Source organism: Ylistrum balloti, unplaced genomic scaffold (assembly GCF_031769215.1).
Source record: "Ylistrum balloti isolate Yb309-2 unplaced genomic scaffold, AGI_CSIRO_Ybal_v1 Utg370552, whole genome shotgun sequence".
NCBI classification, from domain to species: Eukaryota; Metazoa; Mollusca; class Bivalvia; order Pectinida; family Pectinidae; genus Ylistrum; species Ylistrum balloti.
The window spans coordinates 971,790-983,289 of record NW_026782348.1 but is presented as its reverse complement, the minus strand read 5'-3'; the positions used below and the strand labels follow the sequence as shown (position 1 = coordinate 983,289).

The 11,500-nt window shown below is 35.0% G+C and overlaps 1 protein-coding gene across 1 annotated transcript; it reads right to left on the bottom strand.

Moving 5' to 3' along the window:
- Positions 1 to 238: 238 nt before the first annotated feature.
- LOC132556142 (uncharacterized) lies at positions 239 to 8,134 on the bottom strand. The gene is made up of 4 exons (XM_060220531.1): positions 8,066 to 8,134; positions 5,499 to 5,843; positions 3,154 to 3,303; positions 239 to 1,414 (listed from the first exon to the last, which is right to left on the bottom strand). The coding sequence occupies exons 1-4, from the start codon at positions 8,132 to 8,134 to the stop codon at positions 980 to 982; spliced, it is 999 nt and encodes a 332-aa protein (XP_060076514.1). The 3' UTR covers positions 239 to 979.
- Between the last annotated feature and the right edge of the window lie 3,366 nt (positions 8,135 to 11,500).

Genomic DNA, 11,500 nt, shown 5'->3' with positions numbered 1-11,500 from the left:
ATTGTAAACAGAGATGGTTGTCAGGTTTTATTACCCATTGTAAATAGAGTTGGTTGTCAGGTTTTATTACCCATTGTAAACAGAGATGGTTGTCAGGTTTTATTACACACTGTAAATAGAGTTGGTTGTCAGGTTTTTTTTACCCATTGTAAACAGAGATGGTTGTAAGATTTTTTTTACCCATTGTAAACAGATGGTTGTCAGGTTTTATTACCCATTGTAAATAGAGTTGGTTGTCAGGTTTTATTACCCATTGTAGAGTTTATTGTCAGGTTTCATTACCCATTGTAAATGGAGATGGTTGTCAGGTCTTATTACCCATTGTAGAGTTGGTTGTCAGGTTTCATTACCCATTGTAAATGGAGATGGTTGTCAAGTTTTATTACCCATTGTAGAGTTGGTTGTCAGGTTTCATTTGCCCATTGTAAACAGAGATGGTTGTCAGGTTTTATTACCCATTGTAAACAGAGACGGTTGTCAGGTTTCATTACCCATTGTAAACAGAGATGGTTGTCAGGTTTTATTACCCATTGTAAACAGAGGTGGTTATCAGGTTTTATTACCAATGGAAAGAGAGATGGTTGTTAGGAATCAATTTTGTAACATATAACATACCAAGCACTTAAAACCTATTTTCACTTTTAGCTTTCCTTGTTAACAAATGTGTTAAGGCATAAATTACCACATAATTACCTTGTCAATATTGTCGGGCATTCAATGCTTTTTATTATTAATATCCAAAATATTCTTGTGGTCAGAAATTTTGTATCTTTAGGTTCCACACTCCCTCGTATTATCAGAACTTTTGTGTGGTAATGTCCTGAGTATGAACATCCCAGACTCGTGTGTATGATTGTGATTTCAGATTTGTAACATTTCATACTCTTTTCTGCTATTAGAACTTTTGTGGTAACATCTCTGATACTCTTTGTAGTGGGGTTTTATTATCCAAAAGTAACAACATATCAATTAATTAATATTAGAATTTGTCGTAACATCTCAAGACAAGTACATTAAAGGAATTGGCTAAGAGTGCCACACTTGCATACTGTTCCTGTAGATTACTGTCCTCTACACTGTTGTACTGAGCAAGCAAATTTGGTTGCATGTGTAAAACAAATGTGCCATCTAGTTTCCGATCTTTTGCTTTCTGCAAAATTTCACAGTTAGAGTCTCTGAATGACCAATAACCACCTGATTTGTAAATTTCAGGCATAGTCCACATATTTACAACATATACATTTGGGTCATCCTCTACCTCAGCTTTTAATTTAAGCAAGGTTGTGAAAATTGAACGCAGAGTTCTATAATGCAACTCCATGCTACTGAATCCTTTTTTCTGCTTTCTGCTTTGATCCCTTTCCCTGATGATATAAATGCAGCCACTTGGAATCTTGGACACTGCAGATTTTGCCTATAAGAAAACGAAAATCTAAATATCAGTTCTGTGTCACAGAAATGTAGGTCATAACACATATTTACATTTTTTATAAATTGTGTATGTTTCTTCATATCATGATAATCTGATTACTATGATTCCTTGACTGAAACCTTCGACTTCACATTTAATTCAAACTGCATCAACAAACCTTTTTGTTGCATCAACAAGTTACTTCAATGCTGTTCTAATTACTAGAATAAACCAATAATATAACCATGGATGCATTACAATGACCTCCTACTACATATAGCTAGCTACAAGGACATATGCAAATGACACTAGACTAAGGTATGTTAGGATGAATGATATAGCAGTTATCATTAAAATTTAAAATCATGACCAAAACCCTTTAAGAATTTCTAAGATAATGTACATTTTTTTATCTTGAAGTATGGAATTTGATGTCATCATTGTATAAACTGTAACCTAATCATGACCTTTCTAATGAGCAGGGAAAAACCTAGGAGTTAAAAAAATTAAAAAAGGAAGAAAAATTAAGGGGTCAATTTCTATCTTGTGGAGTCCCAGAAAATTTTACACTAGATTTCAATTAACTGGAGTACATGAATTTCAAAATTTTGAGATCTATGCAGATTAATTTCTTTTGTCATTTTCAGTTTTGATGAAACTGATTTATTCACATAGCCAACCTTGGTTAAAACATTCTTGTCCCATCAAAAAAGCCTTATGACAACCCCTACACTTGTTTAACCACCGAGCGATGTGACACATTCTACACTCCATAAACCATAGAGCCTTGTGACACACTCTACACTGATTTAACCATGGAGTCTTGTAATAACCATAGTCTTGTGACAACCTGTACACTTCTTAAACCACAGAGCCTTTTGACAACCTCTACACTGGTTTAACCATAGAGCCTTGTAACAACCTGTACACTTGTTGAACCATAGAGCCATGTGACAAGTTCTGCAATGGTTATACCATATAAGATGTGACAACCTCTTCCCTTAAAGCCAAATGAAAAATTCTTCAATTGTTTCACCATAGAGCCTTGAGAAAACCTCTACATTTATTAAATCATAGACCCTTGTGACAATTTCTTCACTTCTTTTCCATAGAGTGTTTTGACAACCTTTACACTTGTTTACCATAGAGCCTTGTGATAATCTATTCACTTGTTAAACCAGAGCACCCTATGACAACCACTAGATGTGTTAAACCATAGAGCCTTGTGACAACCTAATCACTTGTTAAACCAAAGCACTTTGTGACAACTATTACAAGTGTAAAACCATAGAACTTTGTGATAACTTTTACAAGTGTAAAACCATAGAACTTTGTGATAACTTTTACAAGTGTAAAACCATAGAACTTTGTGATAACTTTTACAAGTGTAAAACCATAGAACTTTGTGATAACTTTCACAAGTGTAAAACCATAGAACTTTGTGATAACTTTCACAAGTGTAAAACCATAGAACTTTGTGATAACTTTTACAAGTGTAAAACCATAGAACTTTGTGATAACTTTTACAAGTGTAAAACCATAGAACTTTGTGATAACTTTTACAAGTGTAAAACCATAGAACTTTGTGATAATTTTTACAAGTGTAAAACCATAGAACTTTGTGATAATTTTTACAAGTGTAAAACCATAGAACTTTGTGATAACTTTTATGCTTGCTTAACCATAGAGCCTCGTGACAACCTCTACAGGAGTCTTGGACTTCTTTCCTGTAGTGTACCTACCATGTCATAAAGGAACACATTGTTGAACATATTCATTTGAGGTATTAACATGGCATGATTCCAATCCTCCACTTCTAGCTGTCGATTCACCTTGATCCAAGTGACTGACTTGACAGTGTCAATATCAATCACAACTATACTTTTTAGTTTCTGTGGAGAAAAAAAAAGCTTTTTGACTTGGCAATGTAGTAGTTAATATGATTTAGCACAACTTCATTCCTGAAGAAATTCACATATTTCCCAAAGTGTCATTGTTAATTGGATAAGTGGCTATTCAATTACAGAAAAAAATTGATTTTAATTTCAATATTTAAAACAATTTTTACACACAATGAACCAGTTATCCAGTGAATCTGCCTAAACATTATGTACATGTATGCCACTATATAATCATTATGATATCATTTTGTGGACAATCACATTACATGAACTGAACATAGTTCAACAAAATATCAGTCTCTGTTTGACTGAGTTTGCCACATTCTGACACTAAGCCCTGTCAACATGTAACTCTTTTTAGCTAATAATGTTATAAAAAAGTATCTTAAATTTGTTTTCATTTCATATGAAGTTTTAATTTTTGCTCGCCAAAGCTTGCAAAAAGAACAATTCTAAGACCTGTTTCATAAAATCTCACATGAAATGAAAACCCAATTAAGATCCTAGTGATGTACATACATACAAAAGAGGGCTGATTAATAAGTTGTGAGTGTCCTTTTCAGCTCTTCATTCCGTGACTATTTAAGGCTGCATACTCAAAGACTGGTGTGATTGTCAGTTTACAACATAGAGGTAGCACTCTAAAGTAAACAAGGCAAGTGACTTTTGCAAAATAGGCACAATCACTGAAAAAGCAGTGACTCAATATTTGCATTAAAAGGTCTAACAGCTAAGGATATCTATACTGATATGGCAGCAACACTAGGGAATGATGCCTCTTCATATGCTACAGTGAAAAGGTGGGTGGTGGAACTTCAGCATGGCAGGCAGAGCCTTGGGGGTGATGCCCATCCTGGAAGGCCTGTCACTGTAGTAACCCCAGAAATGGTCAACACAGTCCATGATATGGTTATGGATGACAGGAGAGTTACAGAGAGAGATATAGCTGGTACAATTTGGATTTCACAGGAAAGAGTACATTGCATTCTTACAAAAGATCTTGCAATGAGAAAGCTTTCAGCCCTTTGGGTACTAAGACTTCTGATTGTTGATTGGAAGCACACAAGACAGACTTGTCACGTGTTAATCTGAACATTTTAGAGGCAGATCCTGCCAACTTTCTGCAGGGGTTTGTGGTTATGGATGAAACGTGGGTCCATCATTTCACCCCAGAGACAAACAACAGTCTAAACGAAGGAAGCACCCTGGTTTACCTCCACCAAATTAGGTAAAGACTATTCCATCAGCTTGAAAGGTTATGGTAATGGTTTTCTGGGAAGCTGATAGTATTCTGATGGTAGATTATCTGCAAAAGGGATAAACAATCATAACATATATCACTTATAAAGCAGTTAAGAGAAAATATTAAACTCAAGCACCATGGAAAAATTGGTAAAAGTGTGTTGTTCCACCTGGTTAATGTCCTTATTTACAAGTCTGTCATTGTCATGGCTGCCATCAACAACTGTGGCTTTGAATTGATTGAGCATCTGTCTTATTCACTGATCTTGCTCCAGCAGACTTTAATCTATTTCCAAAATTGAAAAAGGCCATCTCTGGTACCCCCATTTGGTCAGATAATGAGGTAATACATGCAGTAGAGGACTTCTTGAACGTTTGAAAAAGGACGTCTTTAAAAGTGGCATTGAAGCCCTTAAACATTGCTGGCAAAAGTGTATAGACACTGAAGGAATTTATGTTAAAAAATTATGGAATATGTCTGCCAAAAGTAAAACCCTTAAGTATGAGACTCACAACTTATCATTCAGCCCTTGTATATATGACCAAAGGATTGGAAATTGGTTACGAGACAAATCACACCTTAACTTAATACATGTATATCGTCATTTGATAATGAAATACATGGGAAGCAACTCCTTTTTAGCCATGTATGATAAAAATGAACGCATTTTGAAAGGAAAACCTAAGATTTGTTTTATGAAATACAAAATATGGGATATCTTCTGAACATATATGGAATATCATTAAGCTTTTAACCAGACATTTGTAAATATTTGGTGTGAATGAATATCCGTTACAGAAAAAGGCCCAAAAAAGTCTACAAGGCCACCTACTGATGAAGATTAGAAATCTAATGACATCATGCCTACTTTTCTATGATCATGTGGAGTCTCAATTATCTATCCCTTTTGTTACACAGTACTGCAGTAATAGATTTTATTTACCTCAATTTTCTTTTTTGACAATGCAGGAAAGCAGAATTTTGCTGTCTTTGGCCTTGATTTCTTCAGTTCTGTATATAAGTATTGTAGACGTTCAAACCTCACAACACTGGCTTTTAAAAAATCATTTCTTGAGCGAAAATCAGAAAAAGATTGCTTGGATTCAATTCCTTTCATTGTTTGAAACCCTTTTTCACAGACATTGTTTAAGAAGCTGAAGACCTTTTCATGCTTTGCCTCTGACTTCAATATGGATGATGTTTTGTCAGTGTGGATTGGGTCTAATGTCTGTTTGTCATCATGAATTTCTTCTTGGTTTGTAACTGGCTTTACACAATGAAGACATCTCTAGAAACAGTAAAAGAAACAATTATAGGAAACAGCAGCATAACCATGAGATATCTAAACGCACACAATGATGTTTAAATTCCATAACAAACCAAAATCAGATTTAACTCTCATCCATAACCAAACCAGAACCAGGCCTTCATATTATGATATAAATGCATACATTTATATATCCATACCCATCAAAAAGTAAATGAAAAATAATGACGGAAAAAAGGGAAATGCTACAAGTTCAATGTTTAACAAGAGGCTTATAGGCCTAAACATTCACCTTAACCAATAATCATTGCTCTACACAAAAAGCGTGACACAGCACATATATATATTTGAAATATTGTTTAATCAACTTTATAAACTATTTCAATGTAATCCCAGTTTGAGTACTGTCTACTCTTCATTTCTATTAATATCTCCTTAATATAATATTAAACATTTATCATTATTTGTTTTCTCAAATAGCAAATGCATTCCAATAGTTAATATATAGGTCATGAAAGGTCATAGGTAAAATAAATCATCAATATCAATCAACGTTATATCCTTTTCATTTGTTTGTCTTATTAGAATGTAAGATAATGCCAAAGGTCAATACATGCAGCTCACCAAATGTCACACAGTTATTGAGTTATTGCTTTCAATAGATATTTGACACTCAATGACATTTATCAATTAACATTAATCATATTGTTTATTTATTTTTAAATGTCAAAATACAAGTTCAAGTCAAATTATAGTTCTTCTAGTTAAGCTGATGATACCATGACTTGTTAGTTTCTGGTCTAAAAGTTACATACCAACAGGTTGGAGAATAAATGGAAATAAACACACAATCATGCAACGAACATGCCCATAATGCAATTATACAATCCAACCAATCACATGAATGAGGTTAAGGCACATGAACTATTTCACTATGTGTTTACTGTACAGAAACATGTTTTTTTTTTACTTGAGGAATAATCTGCAATGGGATATGGTTTTATTTCAAAAAGGAGAATATGAAGTTAAAAAATATGTCAATATAAATTTGTACCCTTCCTTTCAGCATGGCCTTTTTTGCACAGAATGACAATGATTGTAACATATTGTTATCGAGGATGTCTTAACAACACACATTATCTCCAAAATATTACTCAGACAAGCAATAACATGTGGTTCGGTGTTTGATAATAATTTGGTATGTACTTCATGTACAATTTACTGTATGTATAGGCCATGGTGTTTGTGTACTTTCTCCACAAGTTAGAAAAAGTCATACTTTTAAAGTTATATATACATTTTTGATTTAATTCGTAAATTCTCTATGTCCTTATTTCTCTTGGACAGCTCCCAGAATCAGTAAATTTATGAAGCTTAAAATCTGTTGATATTGCAGTCTGTCTTTGGATTTAATGAAATAAGATCATGTACAGCAAGGAATTTTCTCCCCAAACTGCACAAAGCACATGTTTTTGCACAGTACTGTAAGTATGTAGTAAAACTTCACATGTTCATGTGCGTAAACTTAATTCATACAAACGATAGCATAATGAAAGTGCATTATGGATGAGGATTGTCTGTTTAATTCTATAATATGTTTTTCCTAGTGTGACCCCTCACAGCTAATTCTGACAGCTAGCATTATACACACAAACATTTCAATGGCATAATGGTTATGAACAGAATTCATGTGCAAGTATATTATCATTTTCGAAATTATTCCAATTTTTATTCACCTTCTCACATTTTTATTATGTGTACAGATTATCAAGAAATCAATTCCAAAGATTTTTTAGAATCAAGTGATCTTGTCCATAAACAGAAAATTGGTGTAATTTTTCATAGCTCAGCTACCCCTAATTGTTCTGGTGGTTATTTAGTCCCAATCATTCTGATCGACTTTCATCTATGGATTTGGAAGTTGGAGTTGATGAACGTCATATTTTCGACCCCACAGCAAGAGAGCGACTGATGAATTGACTCCAAGCAAATATATAAAAGTCAACAGAATGTCTACCCTAACAATACTGCTTCTCTACTGAAACTTTAATGAATTAACAAAATTACTTATCTACTTTCTGGTATCCGCTCTCCATGTGCTATAAGTTTGCGATGTTTACGAGTCGGTCTACCCTTATAAACGAAAGCGGTCGTGCCTCTCCTTAATTATCACTCTTGTTACGTTATTAGGTATCATTACGATATAAATCGAGGCAATAAACTGTCTCAGGTCCAGTACTTACCAACAAGCTTTCAGACGGAGAGGGTTTTCTGTTCCAAGTTGCAAACACCAATAAGCGTGTTAAAGGCATGGTATTTTTTAGCAAATCAAGTTGTTCTGGCTTCTTCCGATTCGATGGGAGTAGTCCCCCTTTAACTATGTCTACGTCCGGAAAATTTTTAATTCATCAATTGCAATTACATGTTGTAACAACAATAACCACACAAATGAAAGAGGGGAGAGGCGTAAGATATTTTTTTAAGTGAGCAAGTGAGTCCAGACCAGCTGAACTCAGAACAGACTTATCTTATTTCCAATTCTCCCCAGCACTTGAAACGGATGCAGTCTAAAGGTTCATGCTAAGGTGTTGTTTGTGTTGCGTATAAATCATTATGGGAACTCCCCGTGTAAAATATGAGATTCTCGAGAGGGATTCCGAAAAATCCTCATATGATCCAAAGATATAACACACCTCCACCTTTTAAAGTCCAAGGACATTTACCGATTTACGTCCCTTCAAACGCCAATTTTCCAGTGCCATGAAAATTGTCCTATAAAATGACCATTAAAAAATGTCTCTACTATTTCAATTGTACCTGCAAACTCACATTTGGTCTTCTCTCTCCCACGTAACCAAGGAGTTTTGTTAAAAATCATCATTTTATGAGGACAGTCCAATCTGAATAAATACAGATGTTTTATTAATAGCCTTAGGTATTTCTTAATTGATTTTAAGGAGTTGTGGACATCCCATCTCATTTTTGTTGAGGACAACCCATTTTCTGACAGGTGTTTGTTAATGCTCTGATGTCCTCATACCTACAGAGATAGGTCTGTAACCACAAAGATCGTCTCACTGATTTAACAAAACCCAGATAATACCGTGAATATCTATGAGATATGTAGTTATATTTAAAAGTGTCATACACTTGTCATTAACATATCTTGGAAGTGATGATGCAAGAATGTCTTTGTGAATTAAGTCCCCCCACAGTTAATACCACGAATATCTAGGAGATATTTAGTTATATTTAAAAGTGTGATAAACTTGTCATTAACATATCTTGGAAGTGATGATGCAAGAATGTCTTTGTGAATTAAGTCCCGCCACAGTTAATACCGCGAATATCTAGGAGATATTTAGTTATATTTAAAAGTGTCACAAACTTGCCATTAACATATCTTGGAAGTGGATATTGGAAGAATGTCTTTGTGAAACAAGTCCCTACAGTGACGGTAAAAACTAAAGGCAGAGAGTTTATAGCAACAGACAGATATGTCAAGAAAAACAAAATTAATAGGCAAGGTCGGAGAAAAACGTACCTAGAGACATAGACAATTTGAAAGTCAAAGACGGACGAGTGGACATAAGAGAGACACACAAAAATACGCAAAAAGACAGATGGAAAGACATGCTGATATCTATGTAGAAAACATACATTTAGAGATACCTACGTCCGGACAGACAGAAACATACACACAGAGGTACGGACTAACAGACAGAGCAAAACATGAGAAGCACAAATATATACAGATATTAGAAAAAACATCAAGGCAGAATAAGTCGTCGGCAGATACAAAAAGTCAAAATGATGGGCATAAACAAACTGAAAATCACGACAGACAGAGAAACACACAAAACATACGTTCAGACAATGATGTTGAAGTACGGACAAGCGGACAGAAAAAACGAAGCAAGACACACGTATAGAGAGAGACTAAGAGAGTAAAAGACACAAGAGAGTCAGACTGGTTTAGACAGACAATTTTTTAAAGATAAAAACTGACAGACAGCCACACAGAGATACCGACGTCTGGAAACACAGAAACATACAACAAATCGATGGACCTGCAGACGTAGAAACAGAAATACACAGACATATAGAGAAAGATACAGTCACAGACAGAAAGGCAAACAGCCGAATAAATTGAGGAGAACGTGTCGAACTGTGAGGCATACAAACTGAAAGTCCCAGGTAAACTGGTGGAGTCGTTAGTTCGGAAACACGTTCACATATACATCTTCAGGCGTAAGAACATCAAATCATTGTCCTCACAGTAATGAGATATGATGTTCTCATATACAGTTACTAGGGAGACAGAAGACGAAAACGTGATTTTGCGGGCAAACAGATATATTTTCAGCTATTCGTGTCTTATAAGTATAGGAAATTGTCTGCCGTGACGAGTCGTAGAATTGATGCTTTTGGACTGTCAAGCTCAAAGAAAAGTTGTTTTTTAAAAAAATCCCTGAACTCCAAGGGGAAATTGTATTCAAAACTGCGATATGCGTCATGCGGTGTTCTTTCTGTGGAAGCAATGCAATTATTTGGATACGAAAATGGTACCAGAAAGCCAACAAGAAAAACATCTTTTGAGTAAGCTTCTAAATTATCTACAGAATACAAGTGAGATACTGGCATGGTTTTTATGAGCTCACTGGTGCGAAGGACTGATGAGCTTATGCCATGGCGCAGTGTCTGGTGTGTCAACGTTTTATTGAAAATTGCTACTAGTCATTAACGACGGAACAGATTTTGACCAAATTTGGTCAGAAGCACCATAGGGTTGAAGAGGAACAAAGTTAGTATACATACGGGTTATCTGCCACTAGGGGTTTGAGGGACCGATTCCAAATAGGGCAATTTTGCCTTTTCTTTAAAAGCGTACTCCTCTTGTAGGAATTAATGGAGGATATTGCCGAAATTTGGTTAGAAGCATTCTTGGGGAAAGGGAAACAAATTTTATATAAATGGTTCATCCTGACCCCTTAGGGCAGGAAGTTCGGGGTTCAAATGGGGAAGTAGTGCAAATTCTTTAAAATCTGACTAATCCTGTAGCATTGATTAGATTTTGCCAAAGAGTCTATTATTTGGATAGAAAACTTTATAGAATCATTATAAAACATTTTGGTTATGCAGAAACGTGTCCAATGTGTACATATGTAACAGGCTCAAATAAACACATCATACCCGAGTATTGTTAGGGGATCTGTCATATCCGAAAAATGCTAAGTAGCTTCTGGATCATAACATAGTATATATACGAGAGGATGCACTGAAATCGTTTCAAATTATCAGTAACTTATGATTAAACAATGTTAGCATTTAAAAAAGTGTGGAGCACTACACAGAAAGAGTAAAAATATTTCGATTTATACTGCTTTATTTTCAACGTACACTCCACACGGTTGTACCGCCTATAGTTTGTCTCCCATTCACATCATGCGACGAAATACCCCAAACCACCATAAATCAACCGAAACTACCGGATTACTAGAACCACGGACTTTTTACTTACTAGGGCTGATTGATAAGTTGTGAGCCTTGAATTAAAGAAGTGAAAATGGGATGTCCTTTTTCAGCTCTACTATTCACCGACTATTTATGGCTGTATGCCCGAGGACTGGTGTCATTTTAGTCAGTTTTTCAAAGTGGAGAACACCGCTAAAAGAGTA

Excerpts from the sequence above, each read along its gene's own strand:
- LOC132556142 (XM_060220531.1), bottom strand. The coding sequence starts at position 8,134 with ATGCCTTTAACACGCTTATTGGTGTTTGCAACTTGGAACAGAAAACCC. Across the intron at positions 3,304-5,498 it reads TGTCAAAAAAGAAAATTGAG|AAACTAAAAAGTATAGTTGT; the intron begins GTAAATAAAATC and ends TTTTCTCCACAG. Across the intron at positions 1,415-3,153 it reads ATGTGTTCCTTTATGACATG|GCAAAATCTGCAGTGTCCAA; the intron begins GTAGGTACACTA and ends GTTTTCTTATAG.